General features: G+C 39.4%; 1 protein-coding gene across 4 annotated transcripts; it reads left to right on the top strand.

Annotated features, from left to right (window-relative positions):
• The first annotated feature begins 573 nt into the window (after positions 1–573).
• LOC118411364 (FK506-binding protein 5-like) lies at positions 574–17927 on the top strand. Of its 4 annotated transcripts, XM_035813603.1 has the most exons (16): positions 575–717; positions 4235–4417; positions 4846–4896; positions 5314–5361; positions 5975–6159; positions 6569–6698; positions 7569–7695; positions 8120–8318; positions 9039–9077; positions 9384–9507; positions 9913–10050; positions 10595–10745; positions 14584–14861; positions 15279–15450; positions 16085–16248; positions 16399–17927. In XM_035813603.1, exons 2-16 carry the CDS (start codon positions 4268–4270, stop codon positions 16423–16425), a joined length of 1983 nt encoding a protein of 660 aa, XP_035669496.1. In that variant the 5' UTR covers positions 575–717; positions 4235–4267; the 3' UTR covers positions 16426–17927. The 4 variants fall into 4 exon arrangements, with proteins under 4 accessions (XP_035669498.1, XP_035669496.1, XP_035669495.1 ...); XM_035813602.1 differs by having other exon boundaries at positions 576–717; positions 16085–17927; XM_035813605.1 differs by lacking the exon at positions 4846–4896 and having other exon boundaries at positions 574–717; positions 16085–17927.
• The last annotated feature ends 1067 nt before the right edge of the window (positions 17928–18994 follow it).

Raw genomic sequence — 18994 nt, 5'->3', positions numbered from 1 at the left:
GGTAATCAGTGCTGAATGACCTTTGACCTGACCCGGCCCCGATATCCCCGGATTTCAGCACTGGTAACCGAGTGCTGGCGGCAGTTCAGCACTGGAAAACGAGTGCTGACAGAAGGTCAGCACTGGAAAACGAGTGCTGAAAGAAATTCAGCACTGGAAAACCAGTGCTGAGGGAGTTTCAGCACTCGAACAAGGCCGATCAGCACTGGAAAACGAGTGCTGAAAGAATTTCAGCACTGGAAAACCAGTGCTGAGGCCTTTCAGACAATTGATTCAGCACTGGAACACCAGTGCGGAAGGCGAGGTTTTCGTAGACTTGCAGCTCAAATCCATACAATCATCACGTGTCCATGTAAATAGAGTAGCATTTGTGTTAAGTTGTTGACCTGGTCCCACCATGGCACCAAAGATGGTTACCGCTAAATATTTTGACATGTGACACCGCTGTCCTTTGTTCCCCTGTTAAAGGTGAATACACAGTCTATACAGGTAAAGCCTTGCTGAATGGTGGGCGGACACGGATCCCATGACAGCTCTCCCAGTGTTTGGTGTCATGTCGCCATGGCGACGTGATGTCATCTTATTATCATGCTAATTAGGTAAAGGGCATTTCCGAAAACGCATAGTGGAGGCGGACGTGGTACATGTGTTGCCTCATTTCTGGTGTTTTCGACCCAAAATAGGACGAATTTTGGTGCACACGGGATTGTGAATAAGGTAAGAAGAGATACATTCTTTGTGATATGTTAGTAGTGAGTAGGTGTGTTCTTAAATAGATTATTTTGCGTGTGCACAAATGCAACAGGCTTCCAGTACAAAACACAAAATGGTTGACAAGAAAATATTTTCTCTGGCTTCAGATTTTGATGTTGAATTTGAAGGGAGAACTTTAAGCTTCAGGAGTAGTAGATTTCAGAGGATAGTTTGTTTTTGTAACTCTGAACGTTAGATTATCTTATATTATGAAAAGAAAAGATGTGAAATCCAAGGGTTTCGGTGTCAGCTTTTTACTGTGACCAGATGTCCTCAAAAACAGGATCTCTTTGTTTTAGTTTCTGTAAACTGAAGTGTTCAACTATTATCTCTTATCATGCCATCGGTCAACTTTCCCACATCATAATTTGTAAAGATAGAAGTCCTTCATATCTGAATGATTTGATTTCACACTTAGTAAATTTATAGAAATGAAAGATTATTATGATTATCTCATTGACTGTGTACCGTGGATGAAGGGCACAGCTGCTTAGAAAAGTGCAAAAAAACAAAGTTTTGATCTTTCCGGGGAATGGGGGAGGGGTTAGCCTGTGCACCAGTCAGTGAACATCCAAAGGGGTTCATACATTTTCATAGACTGAGCTGATGAATTCATTTGAACTTGACAGTGAAAAATTTCTTCATCGCCTTGATGATATCAGCAAAAAGTGTGCAGTAACTTGTTAAAATTTCTTTACCAATCATTCTGCTGTCAGCCTGTCAACTTTCTATCTCTAGAACTTGATCATTTTCGAGTGAGGAAATTGGTTTAAAATACTTCTAAAATTGTGCCTTTGCTATTAAAAAGAGCGTAAACTATTTTTGGGGCCAACCTGCAAGAAGTATTTGAACCCAGAAGCAGTAGCTTCTCTGTAAATGACTCTATAAAGAATAAATCATCACGCCACCATACCAATGATATTTTTGGCCACTTTGTTGTCAGACTCGTTGTTTTTGATTTTTTCCTTGTCATCACATCCTGCCGCAATCATTTTTATATAACTGTGCGCTTGATATAACACAAGGATGTAAAACTGCAGGGATATGTACTTCCCCTAATTTAACGAAGAAGTAACAATTTTGCAATGTTAGATTATATTTTAAAGTCAAAATGCAAAATCTGAGCTTTGCTGCATAATAATTTTGTCATCAATATGATTTTTTCCTGTCCATGATTTTATGACATGTATTATGATAAATGTGGTAAGTGCAAATGCATGTTTCACATGAGAATGGTTCACATCCAAGTTAAAAGCCATCATACATAATGTATTGAGTGACTTGTGACATTTATTGTGACAAACCATTTCTTATCTCTATCTAAGCGCTCTATGAAGGGTTCGCTTAAAAGGCTGGGCTGTCTACCAGGCCAGGCTACCTGGCCTGTCTACCTGGCCTGGCTATCACGTCAGGCTACTCAGATCCCCCCATTCATAGCCCCATCATATGGCATTCAGCCAAAATAGCTGATTGACAGGCATAGTAATTGCTATTCTTTAACCCTGCAAGTGACCTGAGGTTAGCCTGTCCACCACTGGCTGGACCCTTTGGGAATGTGTCTGGTAGGCCTTCCTTGCAGCATGTCAGGAACACATTCAAGTACTATACCTGAGTACTGTGTTGAGTAAATGCTTTAGGGTTTAGACCTAGAAAACAGAGGTCCTGGGTTCAAATCCTTTGACACAAATCTGTGCTGTACAGTACTTTTCCCCACTCCAAATTGTACAAGGGGGTTGGAGAGATTATTGGCAGTGGAATGAGAGGATTGGGCTCTGTCCTGGACACAAAAAATTGTACATTGGATAACAATCCACAGCCTCAAAAAGGCTATGTGACTACCGATATTGTGTATGTCAACATGGCATACTAGCATAGAGAACAAGGAGGTACATGTAATTATACACCCCCCCCCTGGTCAGTACAACTTTAGCTTTACAGTGATTTATGCTCTTCCTTCTTGTTGCACGAGCTGAGATGGTTTGTGTTCTAGAAGATAGATATTCAATAATTTCTGTTTGCTGGCAAGCCCATTCTTCACACACACACACACACACACACACACACACACACACATACACACGCACACACATACATACATGTACACACCCACATTCACATACACACAAACATACACAAACAGTCAGTACTGGTACTTGTGTTCCTAACGCTGCAAGGAAGGCCCCCAGACACATTCCCGAAGGGCCCAGCCAGTGGTGGACAGGCCAACCTCCGGTCACTTGCAGTGTCGGGAGATTAGCAATTACTATGCCTGTCAATCAGCTGAATGCCATATGATGGGGCTATGAATGGGGGGATCTGAGTAGCCTGACGTGATAGCCAGGCCAGGTAGACAGGCCAGGTAGCCTGGCCTGGTAGACAGCCCAGCCTTTTAAGCAAACCCCTCTATGAAGTAGATTTGTGTTCATTAGTTTGTGCAAGCAAAGCTCAAAAGTTATTTGTACATGTCACATTCAGTTAATAAATTACAGCTCAATGATCATTATCACTAATCTCCACCACGGTGGAATAAAACTACTCTGCTGGCTAAACTCCTTCCCAGCTTATAATACTATCTTATACCACCGCAAGATCTGCTTGGAGATTACATTGATATTGTTGTATATGTAACATGAGGTTTGAATGTAGCACAAAAGATCTGACAAAGAGTAATATCATAACAATGTCTGGCTCCAATAGCTATGTGTAGCTCAGTAATATTGTAGTGAAAAGACCTGCATGTCACTGATTGGAGACAACACATAAGACTCTGCAAGCACCATTTTAGATCAGTCTCCTTAAAACTATTATGACACCATGGGGATAAAAATTCTATCCCATCCCCAGCTCTTTATTCTGATACCCTTTTTTTTCTCAATATAGTTGAATTGAATAAATTACAAAATTTGTACTTTAGTCTTTACCCATGTCTAACATTATTAGATTAACATAGTCTCAACCCTTATCCATTAAGATGAGATGTAACCCTGGTGACATGTCTTGCTATTGTTGGTTGCACAACAACAGTTCTTATCCATTAGGAAGATGCCTCCAGGCACTTTTACATCATGTTACTGGTAATGTGTGGCTGGGTTAATCTTATAATGCAGCTGTGTATACATTGTAGTTCCAGACAGAAAAATGAGAATTTCAGAAAACTTATGGAAAAAGATGTGCATTACTTTCCTTGATAGAATTCAATAAAATCTACTCAAAGATTAATTGATCAAATCTCTTGGAAATGTTCAAGGCCGTTAAGAAAATGACTGACATACATTAGGTTCATAAATTAGAAGTGTCAGAAAAAATCAAAGAAAATAGATAACTTTTGCTAGGTCAAAATTTTTCCCTACTAAGTAGCATTTCTGTCTTTTCACAACAATGCCCCCTCCTATGATCTTTCTTGCTTAGTACTTTTTTTGGTTGCTGATTCATGCATTCATTATGTTCTCAACTTTGAATAATGCATCTTGTTTTCTTGCAGAGTATTTGTAGCAACAATATTATAACCACCACCATGGGATGTGGAACCTCTACAACAAAGGCCGCTGCGCCCCCCAATCAAGTATACCCTGCACAGGCCAGGCCAGTAGCGCCGGTACAGCCACAGATGCAGCCGTACCAACAACCACCGATGCAACAACCGGTACCTCAACCAGTCAAACAGGTACACCATACTGGACAGCTTTTCCACCTGTTTTCCGCCTAAACAATCTCTAGTTGTGTAGGTGAAACAACATTTAGCAACAACAATACTTATTATAAACAACAGATGGCAAGCAAGTAAAGCTACTTTCGTATTTAGGACTAGTATCTCTACTTCAACAGGTGAAAGAAGTGGACAAAGAAGTTCATGTACACAGTCATATAAATAGGAGCTCAAACAAGCGACCACATTCAATTAGGTAAAGTAATCCACTTGAGCAAGGCCAGGGATTCTGGGAAGTTAGTTAGTCTATTTTGCTCCCAGAATCCTCCTTTTTCTATCACACTAAGCAGTTTTGCAATAATTCCATGACTATCTAATATACTATACAATGCAGTATTTTTGTCAGCACGACTAAGACATGTTGTTTTTGATAATCTCAATTTCAGCCACCTTATCAGCAACCACCTGCTCAACAGCCACTTCAACAACCAGCTCCGGTAAGTGCACATTCATGTAAACCAGTTTACCTTTATCCACGAACGGGAAACTAATATCCGTAATGTTTTTAGAAACGGGTTATTTAGGGATATCAAGTAAATGGACAGTGGTTTCAAAAGGTTGGAATCTGAAACCACTGTATATTGAATTAACATCCCGAAATAACCCATTTTACACATGTTTTCAAGAGTCACTGATAGAAAAATCATTCTATTAACTTACTCATGTGACTGATGAGCCTATTCAATACCTAATACCCCGTTTTTAAAAACAACAGAGACAGGTTACAAAAATGTACCTCACAGATAAAATTAGCTAGAGAAGTGTTATGTTCATGTAGTCCTACCTTTACGTTATCATGTCAAATTGTTAGTAAATTTTCAATAGTATTGACTCATTCATTCTTTCCTTAACAGATCCAGCAGCCACCAGCCGCTCCTCAGGAAGATGATGACGTTGGAGAGGTAAGTTTCAGTTGTTAGGCAATGTTTATTGGTAGAACATTTAAGAATGCAGGCACCATCATGGTTATTTTCAGTAAAATCAAGCAATCTAATGTGGCACTCAATTCTTGGGCTGTACGGTCTGCAGTTTTTGTAAAAGTAAATCTAAAGCTTTTTTAATAGTCATTTACTTGATTTTTTGCCCATGAAGTTATTCAATCAAATTTCCCTGGACAGTCAGGTGTATTCTGTATCATACAAGACACATTCTCCAGAAAGCTTCTTTTCAAAGTACTATAAACTTTAAGGTATTTCTTGGTAGCACAAAATGATGCACATTTATCACATCTGTGGGGTTTGAACCCTCCCATGCTATCAATCTTGTAACCTTGGGAAAGGTGCAATACACAACCTTGCTCACTCCGCCCAGGTGTACAAATGGGTACCTGACTTTGGTTGGGGAGGTAAGTAGTAGAAGTTTGATTGGGCTCCAATACTGAGCCCTGGACTAAGGCAAAGCTACGATGCAATCTATTCATGGCAACATTTTTTATCACCTTTTCCACAAGTCTTGCAGCTCCCTTCAAGAACAATGACCCACTTATTTCAATCTCAACTGTCATTTGTATTGCAGGTGCCCCAGGTGACGATTGATGAGAGCCTCCTGCAGAGGTTTGTGGAGATTGACAGGGAGATCGCAATGCTGGAGGCACTGAACACTAGTCCCCAAAATCTGGAGGCCAAGAAGGCACAAGTAGCCGAACTGGAGAAAACGGTCAAGCAGCTTGAAGAGGAGTACAAGATACTTGAACAACAAACGTAAATATTGATGACATAAAACTTATTACAATCCATTGAAGGAACTATTTATCATATGTTCTTGGCGTGACATTGAAATTTTTTTATAAAAATTCATGTTGAAACTTCATCCCAAGATGGAAAAGTGCTGTTTTTGTACATGTGTAACTATGTGTCTGTGTGAGTGAGTGAGTGAGTGTGTGTGTGTGTGTGTGTGTGTGTGTGTGTGTGTGTGTGTTTGGTGTGATGTGTTATTGTGTATGTGTGTGAGTGTGTATGTGTGAGTGTGTATGTGTGTGTGTGTTTGGTGTGATGTGTGTGTGAGTGTGTGTATGTGTGTGTCCTGCAATTCTTTAAGCCTTGCCAGTGAGTGAGTCATCTGATTGCCTTGTACTTATTTGTTTGTTTGTTTGTTTGGAAACCATCATAGGGCAAAGGAATACAAGGATGTGCAGGAGTTACAGACCATGACTGTCAAAGAGTACTTTGCAAATGAAGAGGCATTTGACAAACAATTGTCGAAGGAACAAGAAGAGTATGTGGATGCCCTTAATAAACAGGTAGGTTTACTTTAATGAGTAGATGCCTCTCATGTTATATTTGATTGGTAATTAAAACCCTCCATCCAGCTTTCAGAGTACTGCTATGACAGACAATTTACATGTTTTCAAGGACAAAATCATCATACACTTTTCTCATACTGATCATACTTTTGATCCACAGGTATTTCAGCAACTTTTAGTATTCTGGTCATCCTATACATGAAATATCCTAGTCCCCAAAATATATATTTTGTAAGACGAAAACATGAACTTAATCTATTACATGTATCCTCTAATAGCAAGCTGTGGATGCATTAAACAGAAAGGTATCCGAGTTATTCCAATCACCCAGCACAGAGGTTTCTTTATACCCATTCAAAATTACCCTATGTTTTTTGTGAGATGCCTTTTGTATATATCTAGTTACAATATGCTACTTTTAACACATCAATTTTTTGTGAGCATTCACTTTAGCAAGGCACCTGCTAAATGCAAGCATGTAGAAAAGAATAGTATAGTGTTTTAAGTTTGATTTCAAACAAGGAAAAGTTTTACATTAAATCAAAGGTGAAAGGAACCAGTACTGAACCAGTACTGATGATTGGGCACTTTTTCTCTAGATAGAATCGTTCTTGAAATTTCATAGATCATTGGACACTAAAACCCGTGGCTATTCACCATCATGCCTGTTTCCACAACACTTTATTTTTGGATAAGAGCTACTTCAACCTAAATGAGGACTGGGTGAGGTACTGTGCAATCAATCATGTTAATGAAAAGAAGGCTCTGGAGTAGAATGCAAAATGTCGGGAATAGCACAATGTCTTTGTTGATCTAATGGACATACTGAATGGGGCTCATAAATGTTTATGTCACTTTCAATCCCAGGAAATTGGTAAACAGAAGCTGGAAGCCAGCAAAAAACAGCTGGAGCAGATCAAGGCTGAGATTGCTGCTCTCAGCGGGAAGAACGAGAGGTACCAGAAACTACAGGAGGAGGAGGATATTCTCTTGGGTAGGTTATTTAGTATTGTATGAAAAAATTATGTTGTCACGATACCTGCCTGCTGCCTAGTGTTCACAATGTATTGTTCTTGTCACAACCTGAATAAAGTTAGTTAGAGTCACTTGGACCTGTATAGCAGTCCACTGAACATACCCACTACCAGCATGTTTTGGCAGGAACATTCTGTTACACTGGCTTGTGAAATGTTGCTACATTTTTACTATTATTTGAGAAAAAAAGGTTATTATGATAATTTTTTACTGTCAAATTTGAAAGAGTGATGTGAAACTGAAAGACAGATCAGAACATGTTTTCTTAGATCATAATGTCTCAAACCAGGCCTCTTGACTCTTGATGTTGTAGAAAATTCAAATGGAATAATATTATTACTAAATCATAATATTAATAAAATATGTCTTTTCCTCTTGTTTAGCTGGTGTATTTAAAGGTCGCTATGGCAGTGAGCTGGAGTACAAGCTTGAGGAGGAAGTGGACATGCTGGACGACCGCAAGCAGCGCGTGCTGACGGCCAAGTTCAAGTGGCACAACGCTCGTGTGCTCATGCACCACGCTGTCTCACAGCTGGCTCTCGGCGTACGGCGCTGGCTGGACCTGAAACGGATTCCTGTCAAGTAAGTCAATCTATAATCGTATTACTGAGTAAGTAGGCTGTTTCAAACTATTGCTAGGATCGCATTTCCAAACGAGGGCTGTTTTTGGGAAAAAAATTTTTTTTTAAATCATGACTATTTTTTTTACTAGCCTAGGTTCTATGTGTTACGTTGTCTTTTATATCATATATTCCGTTCCACTTTGTGCAGGTTCGAAAATCTGACCAATGCATAGTCAACTACTACACTGTCATGTGAATTGATCCAGATATCATAATGTAGCTAGTCTTTTAGAATTATGGACAATGTTTTAATTCTAAGAATCACTTTTTTAGATATAATCGAAGTTGGCTAAGTTAAGTAGATTACCTATTGGACCTATTGCCTTTTTTGGAACTGCATAAATTATTCTATTACATTTGTATATATAGCAATTTCTAGATCATTCTTGTCTTGTTTTGATTATCTTCTTTTTTTAGCTTGAATCTGCTATGAAATCTTTACAATCTCTTCACTTGTGTTTTTGTACAGTGATATCTGCTCTGAATCTGTTGACCAAACACATAGTATATTACCAAAACAATGTCAGCTAAGTAACCAAATCAAGGTAGTCACAGAACTTGAGAAGATACTAGTCATGCATATCAACACAACTAAGATGGATTCATATCAAACTTTAAAGTAAGTTACCAAATCAGAAAAAATACCTGATTAAATGTTATCAATTGTCTCCCCTATAAGTGTAACACAGCAATCCGGGGGTTATATCATCCATACCAGGTAATTCACATCAAATTTATCACAGTCAAGGTGGAGGGACAGTTTTTATGCACAAAATCCAAGGGTGTGTCTGTAATACTACTACACAAGATCATGTTTACCTGCACACAAACTTTCACTATTTGTCATCCTTTTTATAATACAAATCTTTAGCATCTCTAGACCACACATTTTTTATTAACTATTTACACTCTGTGGACTGACTCAACTTTATTTTCAACCTCACACTCGAAATTAACCTTACGCTGAAAATGTTTGATACTCTAGTAACAGATACCAGAACTAAAGTACTGTTTTCCCCACCAGTAACACTCGTCTGCGGTACCAGGTGGCAGCCGAGGCCAGGAACAATTTTGTAGCGGCTTCACAGAACATCAGCGGCGCCCAACGCTACCTGAGCACCATCACTTTCCCTTACTGTACACCACAGGTGGGTCTCTTGTTGTAGTTTCCCTTACTGTATACCTCAGGTGGGTCTCATGTTGTAGTTTCCCTTACTGTACACCTAAGGTGGGTCTCATATTGTAGTTTCCCTTACTCCACACCTCAGGTGGGTCTCATATTGTAGTTTCCCTTACTGTACATCTCAGGTGGGGCTCACATCATAGTTGGTTTTGTTCCAAATATATAGAAATATTCCAAATTTTACAGTTGTAGACACTAAAGGACTTAACAAGCTTAAACATTATCAATATTTAAAAGTAGATAATAGTGAATGAATGATTGAGCATTTGAGTGATGACAGCAATGATCGAATAATGAATCATAAATATTGAACAGAGAAAATTAGTTTAGAAGTTTTTATTTCAATATTTTTTCTCCTTACATCTTGCAGGAGGTCAAAACCCTGAACTCAGCGATCAGCCACATCTTTACAGACATGCAGGCTGGCGAGCAGCGTTACCAGCATGCCTACGACTGTTACAACAAGACACATCGCCGCGCTGCTGCGCTCATTCAGTGGTTTGACATGGTCAGTAGCACCACAGTTTTTAGCAGCCTAAGGCCATACCAATTTAATTTGTTGCTTCTCGGATTTTTTCAGAAAATCTGTGCTGCTTTGCCGAAAGATAGTGAATTGTGTGCAAAAATCACGGGGAAATGCGGGCAGGAAAACATTCAATATTTCGGGGATCCTGGTTACATGTACAGGTACTAGAGTTTGAGGCCCATAATTGATTTAGGAACGGAGAGGCAGTGAAAATTTGTCAATGGGAGGTGTGGCCAAATTTTTTTTCAAATTGGGAAAACATAGCACCGCCGAATATGGGAAGCAACAAATAAAATTTCTGTGAACTAAAGCGTGAATAATCTTTCTACTTCTCACACAAAAGCACAATAAAGACATATTTGACGGTACCTAAATTTTAATTCAGAAGTTTAAAAAAAAGTAGAGAACAGTTACAATACCGCTGCACCATCAATTTGTAATAAAAGCAATTATAAATTTGTCACTTGATTCAGTTCAGATACATGTCCCTAGAGGGTGCTAACACACTATCTTTTTGGATCCATAGGTCATAGAGAAAACCATCATGAAGGACCTGAATGACGTCGCAAAGCTGAGTACACAGAAGAAACAGGAACTGCGGAAGGAGCGCTTACGTCTTCTGAAGCTGCGTGTACAGGAGGTTCTCGGTCGGGAAGTCAAGAGTCCTGATGTTCCTGGTGAGTTTCCTATATATTTGTTAGGTTGGAGGTTGGAGAGACAAAGGTCAACTTTGATTTTGGTTCTCCTAGCAGATTGCTATATGTACTGTACGGGAACTTCCAGGTTTAAGATCTCTTATTGTTGATGTTTGTGACAGACAGGAGGAGACAATGATGTAGATTGTATTGTTGATTTTTGTGACAGACATGAGGAGACAATGATGTAGATGTTATTGTTGATTTTTGTGACAGACATGAGGAGATAATGATGTAGATTGTATTGTTGATTTTTGTGACAGACATGAGGAGACAATGATGTAGATGTTATTGTTGATTTTTGTGACAGACATGAGGAGATAATGATGTAGATTGTATTGTTGATGTTTGTGACAAACATGAGGAGACAATGATGTAGATTGTATTGTTGATAGGGAGGCCCACACCACTTCGTAAGTCTCAAATTGACATGTTGGCCATGTTTAAGGTACATTTTTGAAGCAATAAAAATATCTACGTAAAATATGATTTAATTCATGCAATATATATAATACAAACATCATTCAGTGTAAGTTTCAGCCACCTATCTTTCCGATTTCGTGAGTTATGGCGGTTTAAAAATCGTAAAAATTCGTCGCGCGCCCATTGTTTACGTCCCGTCCCGCACCGGGTCAGATTTCCGCCCGTTTTACCCACCCGCGAAATGGAATCGTCCAACTCCAAAAAATGTTATCCTTTATTTGATTGGTTTGCGAGCCTTCAAAACAGCCCAGACAGCCAATGAGAGGGGTTGTTCTTAAAGAAAACACATCTGAGCCGCCAATATCCGGCTTGCAGCGGTTTTGAGCGGGATTTACGTGAAGAAATGGAAGGTCAGAGAAGGTACGTCTCGGTTATCCACTCAATTTTTACTGATAACTAAATAGTTGAAATTTACAGGTTTGTGTGCTGTTAGTTAACATTATAAGGTACCTTTTGTAAAAGTTTGGTTGTTTTTGGCCGCACGATGTTTGCTCGCGTGCCGCCGAGGCGCGGTGCGACCTCGGCGTACGAGGTGAATTTCGGCTCTGTTGCCCCCCTCCCCCTTGTGGCGCGGGGTTCCAACACATAGTCTTGTCGGTTAAGAGCATAAATAGTTGGATTATATGTATGAAAATTATGTTTTGGTTGCATAGAAATGTTGGAGTCACTTTGACAGTAATATTTGTGGCGTAAATATTTCCTTGTTTTTGCAGATCGTGACAGATGTTATTAAAACTTGTCATTGAGATAGGATTTTTTTTAGTATCGTATGGCAAAGGATAGAGGTGATATCTTTGATTTAGAAAGTGAACTGAAGTTTAAAAACATAGAAAAGCAAGTAAGAAATGTGCCTGACCTACCTGTTTATGTTTCCACTTCAAACTTGGATATGTATTTGTGTTGTATTTACACCTACATGTTTGGTTAATAATTTTGTCTTGCTTTATCTATTTGCAGTTATCCTGTCACATGAACAGAGCTCAGTGCATCTTCAGGACAGACAGGAAATTCTGGATTGTATTACATGGCATCTGGACTTGAAGATGAGACTGTGTACTCAATCAATTTATGAATCAAGCATGCTGAAGAAATTCAAAGTGAATTCAACTTGAATGGCTTCATGCTTTCGTGATATTGACACGACTGGTAGGGCCGCAAAATATAAATGCACGACAAAACAAGCAGTTCGAGTGTTTGGCAAAGAAATGCACGAGACCAGCAAGAGAGGAGGATAATGCATGCCTTTATTCCCTGTTGTCTACATTTGAGTGGGGACTGTCAAAGACAACAAACCTATAACCAAGAAAATGACCGACAAACCTAACAAAATACTTAACTTTCTAACTGAATGTACATGGCGAGCCAAACAGCTCCAAACGTTGGAGAGTTTCAAAGTTTCAAAGAGTGGTATTGCTGTTTCTACCAGGCTACCCTGATGTACCACCCCTAAGTTAGAAAAGGCTATGCAGATACTATATGGTGAAAGATTTGACGAAGCAGATACAGTCAGTGGAGAATAATGTCAAACGAGAAAGGGAAGCAGAGAGAGCTTTCTTCGAAGGGACCATACACGAACTTGAAGAAAAGTTACTTCAACTTTAAGAACGCAGAAGACAAGGAAAAAGATGAGAGAAACAGTAGCAACACTTAGCAAGTGGAGACGTAAGTGTGGGAAAGCTGGCACTGCATAAGTTAGACTTGTATCATACTACCATCTTGGCTGTGTCATCATATATCATAGAGGAAGTTGTGTCTTCAGTTTTAAAAATCTCACCAACATTGACATGGATACCATCATGTTACCAAAGAGGACAACAGCTCAAAGATTGTTGAGGGTAGAACTAAAAGAAGGGTAACATAGCTTATGTCAGTGATGATGTGTGGATGACTACTTACCTCTTTCTTGTGCGGGTAAAAATAAGGATGACATTCCACTTGGGCTCTTAGTACAAATGAGGATGAGGATGACATTCCTTTATCAGTATTTAGGACTGATCATGTTTATTTATTACTGATCATGTGGATATTCCATTTGCAGAACTCAGAAGGTGTGAAGATTGGTATGACTATGATGAGTCTGACATGGCTGCATGTTAATCTTACCTGATGTCAGAGCCAGAAAAGTAGTTTCTTGTTTAGGAAGGGGGGGGGGGGGGGGAGTGCACCATTACCCATCCTTTTTAGGATGTCATAACTCATTTAAGTACATTTTCATATGGTATTAGATATGCTATGGTATTAGAACATGATCTTTTGAGCTAATATATGAAGATTAATCTTTGTACCCTTATGGCAAGTCAGAATTTCAGCATATCCTGAGTGGTCGTTAGTCAAAACCTGGAGTGAGGGGGGAGGGGGGCATGTAAAAGTAGACACTTGGTATGACTTATATCTCATATACAGTGAATTACTGCATAGTTGAATTGTTGTACTTGTTAATCTTGTTGGTTTGTACAAATTTTCCACTTTTCTGGCCTCAACTGAGCCAACACGTTTGAATGTAAGGTCTGAAATGGTAGTTTCCTTGTTCAATGGGGGAGGGGGGCACCAGGATTTGAACATTATTGCATACTTATTGAGGTCATAAAATGCATATTTGTAAAGATGGCAATAAATAGGATTGACATGTTTCACAACGTGGTATGTTGTGTTAATGTATGAAGTTTTTTCTTTGTAGCATTATGGCAAGTAGGAATTTAAGCACACCTTATGTGGCCCATGTGTAGCATGTGGGGGGAGGGGGGCAAGGCATAATACATACAAGCATATTGAGCTGCACTCTCTGGAGATTAGGAGTCTCATAGAGGTTTGGAAATTTATATGATGATTGTAGGGGATGGGTACAAGGGCATCATTAATTATTAGAGCACAGAATACCTTAATCACTTAATTATCATGGCTTATATATGCTACATCATTAACTATAAGCAACTGTGCTGGGAACCTAATTTGCATAAATTTACATAATTAAGTCTCAAATTGGCAATTTTTTTATTGATGATGGTGATTGGTGCAAAACCTTATCAAATGCTGCAAACCGCAGTCTTCTACGACTTAAAACAAAAAATTCAATATTTTCAGCTTGGTCTCATGTATAAATACAGTCTTAAGTATGGGGAAAAATTGCTCTGGGAAGCATGTTGGAGGACAAAATTTTTCCCCTTCCCGATATCGGAGGAGGTTGAAATTTTCAGGACATACTGAGCTCAGCACATACTATATGAAAAGTGATAAAAAAGACCAAATAAGTGTCAAAAGCAAAAATTTAAGCCTTCCAAACTATGGAAGTTTTACTAAATTTCAGTATGGGCCTCCCTATTGTTGATGTTTGTGACAGATGTGGTACCAGATCCAGGCCTGTGGCCAGGAGGAGGAGATGATGATTTTGAATCAGAGCTGGCACTCCTGTTTGAGCCTGAGCAAGAGAAGGATCAGGATCTGGAGAAGGAGATTAAGGAGGCTGAGGAAAAGAAGATTAAGGAGCTCGAGGCTGAGGAAAAGGACAAACCCACAGATGAGGAAAAGGACAAACCCACAGATGAGGAACAGGACAAACCCACAGATGAGGAAAAGGACAAACCCACAGATGAGGAAAAGGACAAACCCAAGAATGAGGTTAGATGCGCCACCATATCTTTTATTAGTGTCACTAGATTTTCTTGTGGTAATTGCTGCAATTTTAATGCAAGTAAAAGCATTTCTGTACATTTAAGACAGGTTTTGCAAAAAATTCTCAAACTGAGTGGCTTTTCCATGTTGTAAATTGATGAATGAATGGATTGATGAATGCATGGATGGATATATATGGATGGATGGATGGATGGATAGATGGATGAGTTATTGAAGGGCTGAATGAATGAGTTAATGTTGTGAGTTGACATTTGGAAACATTTAATTTTCTAAAGCTAAATTAAAAGACCAAGCCTACCTAATGATGGTAATGTTTCTGTGTAACTGCCATTGATTCATACAGTGTCAGTCAGTGTCTTTATTGATGAGATTTGAGGTTTAATTCCATTATGTGTTTTACAGGGAGAAGAGAAACCAGAAGGTGAGGGAGAAGTGAAGGTTCCTGAAACTAGTAAGCCAGAGGAGGTGTCTCCTCCTGCCGTTCTGATGGTTCCTGAGAAGCCTGAGGTGTCCCCTCCCACCCCTCTCCCACTGAATGAGCTGGCCCCACCACCACAACAACAGGACCTGTTTGGTAAGTTCCACTTCGAAAATAGGGTCACTCTTTAAACAATTTTTGTTTAAAACATTGTTATGTTTATTCTATTGATGAAAGATTGATAAGAAATCAGTGACAAAATCTTTTTTATCAATCATTTTTTTTTATTTGCTATCTTTAACAGTTGCTGTCTGTCCAGTTTAATTAGACAATCAGTCAGCTTTTAAAAAAAAAGTGTGTAGTAGAAAATGGTGAAAATGATAGTGAGCATTACAAAAACAATACAACTTTCATGTAACTGAAAATTTTAATCATCTCACCAGTCATGCTTTAATCAACAGAGCATGAAAAGTTAAAGTTGCTGGTGCATGTGTAATAGATGCTTAGGGGTGGTTCCCATCTCCATTTCTGTAGCCCTTGGGCCACATATTTGTGCAAGCCGTTCCAGCAGGGAGCTTGTCTGCTGGTAGTGATGTGTGTTTAACTCCCATACTCTTCCTCATTAGTGCTGAGTGCTGAAGCAGAGAAAGCAGCATATACCATTTTAAAAGCCGGAGATCAAACTCACAACCTACCGAATGCAAGGAAAACTCTCTTAGTAACCCACGGGGCCATTTCATGGTCAGTGTTACTAATATCACTTAACTGTTTTTGAATTTTGGTTTTCCAGGTGACATTGAGTTCATCAAGAAGCAACACGAGAAGAACGTGCAGGAATATGAGCGCAGTCAGGAGATCAACCGGGCGCGCATGCAGCAGGGGCTGGAGGAGAAACTACGCGCCCGCCGGAAGAGACGGGAACGTCTGCAGGCTCAGCAGCAGGAGATGTCCAACATGCAGGCTAACGTGGCTTCCGCGTAGACATTGACACTTCCCCGGTCTTGTACACTGTAGCAGGAGATGTCCAACATGCAGGCTAACGTGGCTTCCACGTAAACATTTACACTTCCCCGGTCTCCTACACTGTAGCAGGAGATGTCCAACATGCAGGCTAACGTGGCTTCCGCGTAAACATTGACACTTCCCCGGTCTCGTACACTGTAGCAGGAGATGTCCAACATGCAGGCTAACGTGGCTTCCGCGTAAACATTTACACTTCCCCATTCTCGTACACTGTAGCCATCCTATTCTAGCTCCGTTTGTTCCTTTCATCACTTCCTTGCAGAACCCTTGCCTCCATCCTGGGATGGAAATTTGCTTGTTGGGGACAGGATGGGGAGTCATCATTGAAGCAATCATTGGAGCAGTGTTCTAGCCAGCTTGAAATTTTTATCTGTCCCCTGGATTTTTAAAGGTAATCCTGTCGAAGGCGTGACAATCCTAGTGGGGTCTGAGGATATGCTCCTGGGGAAATTTTGAAATCTAGATCCTCTGAAATGCTATTTCCTTTATTTTGAGGGGGAAATTTTGCTGGTAGACTCAGCTTGGTTCAATTAGAGTCTTAACATGACGATTTTTGTCCGTCACGGGACAGAAAGGGCTAAGTTTTTGTCCGTCCCCAGCAGCAAAATTCCGTCAAAGGACAGAAGGACGGACATTGGCTAGAAGTTCTGAACCCTGCGTGGAAGCAAACTGGAGCTAGAATAGGAAGGATTTCTCGCTACTTGTCTTCTAAAAGATCCCAATTTTTACTACTCTGACTTCAAGTGTCAATATTTACTGTATAGTCGATTATTTTTAGCCAACATATTCTGCTGTGCCAAGGAAAAGTTAGAATGTACATAAATCAGTTCACTTATGCTTAACAGTTTCAATAAGTCCATTTACAACTTTGAAGTTGTACATGCACAATGAAATATGCTGAGTTCTTCACTGTTAGTGGAAATTCTGGAAGTTAAAAAGTGATTGTTTTGATTGATACTATTATTGTGGTTCCCTCTAAGTCACTTCTCGTGAACTATGTAAATATCTTAGTTGACCATTATAGTGAAATGATAGTTTTGACATTTTAAACAAATCTTTGTGCCTTCAAATGTTCCTTACCAAAGACTCAGCTCTGCTTCGATCAGAAAACATTACCTCCCCCCTATTGTTTGGTACACTTGGAACAATCCATTTTATATTCGAGGGTCAACTCAAAGTTATGTCTATCATAACCAAGATTTTTATGTACGCGTGTACGATTTTGTTTATACATTAACAAATGGAATATAAGTTTCATTATGCCACATTAAGCATGTATTGATGTATACTCATATGAATATATAATATATATTTTGAGTATATATGGTCAACATTCCAGTTAAAAACATGGGCTGTAGATTTGAATTTCTAGTTTTTTTTAAATGTTAAGTAGTGTACATTTGTCACTTAAGAAGTGTACATTTTGCTGTTGTGTATATATAGAGTTCTGATGTTGTTGTTAAAGAATTCTTTTCTCCAAACCAAAAAAATATTTTCAAAATCTTGTAAATACACAGTTTGATATTTTTGCACAGATGGACCTCTATGAAAAGATGTACAATTTTGTCACATTTCTGTGTGTTGTTATATTAAAGAAATTGGTTCTTGAATGTGGAGTTTCCCCTCTATGTAATGTTCCTTAATATGTTACCATATTCATAACATATTTTAGCCTTTTAACTGTAAACGTTACTACACAATTAGCCAAATCCACTTGGACACATTCCCAAACAGGGCCTATGGTCTTTACTTTTGAGATTTCACTTTGGTAGCCTTTCAGAAAGTGACAATCAACATAAATTGTTCTCTCAGTTACTTCCACTTAGCCTCTACTAGGCCATTCTATGGGGGTACGGGAATCGTGCAATTTGGAAGAGAAATCAGGAAATTTGGCCAGGGAAGTCAGTCCGCGCTACTGAGGATAGTGTTTTAAATTTGTTTTCTTTTACAATTCTTCCAGCTTGTGTTCTGCAGCTGGCTTTCAAAACGAAGCTTTTTCCCAGTGCACGCAACGATGATTCCTCCTTTGGGTCCGTGTGTACTTCTTGTCGTACCTTGTCATTAATGCAACAGTCGTGTTCTTAAGAGTCTGAAAGATCATTTTATTTCTTAGCGTCATGTATTCAATATAGCTTTACATATATGGACTATGTTCCCTGTTGGAGCCTAAGCTGCAGTACCGCTCCTGGCCGCGGCGAGAATGGTGGTAATACTAAAGGAGACCGTCAAATCATAATTCTGGTCTTTTCGCAGGAAGTCGAGATGGAAGCAAGGACATGAAGGGTGATTTAGATGGGGTTAATAGATGGGTTGGTGAATGGAAGGAAATGGGGACAACTTTTTTTGCACTATCTTCTGCCATAAGATGAATTAACTACAATGTGTGTCACCCGATACTCAATCTGCACCAAAGTGGTGTGACATATTACTTGCAGTTTGGGTTGGGAATGATTACAAGGTCTGCAATTATCACTGGATCATCATCAGAAAGGGGAGGGGTCAGACAGATTCCCCGTGTATGCAAATAAGCAGTGACGTCAAGACAATACGCGTTACCTGACCTGTTTCACGTAGGTTGCCTTGTTTAGACCCAGGATATCCTTAGGGTCCTATATTTTCCGCTTGGTTTGTGGCCCGTCATGGTAAAGGCAACACTGACTTGGTTACACCAAGGACA

This window comes from Branchiostoma floridae, chromosome 3, assembly GCF_000003815.2.
Source record: "Branchiostoma floridae strain S238N-H82 chromosome 3, Bfl_VNyyK, whole genome shotgun sequence".
NCBI lineage: Eukaryota > Metazoa > Chordata > Leptocardii > Amphioxiformes > Branchiostomatidae > Branchiostoma > Branchiostoma floridae.
This window is presented reverse-complemented; position numbering and strand designations above follow the sequence as displayed.

Coding starts and splice junctions, on each gene's coding strand:
- LOC118411364 (XM_035813603.1), top strand. CDS start 4,268: ATGGGATGTGGAACCTCTACAACAAAGGCCGCTGCGCCCCCCAATCAA. Junction 4,418..4,845: donor TACCTCAACCAGTCAAACAG/GTACACCATACT, acceptor TCTCAATTTCAG/CCACCTTATCAGCAACCACC. Junction 14,862..15,278: donor AGGACAAACCCAAGAATGAG/GTTAGATGCGCC, acceptor TGTGTTTTACAG/GGAGAAGAGAAACCAGAAGG.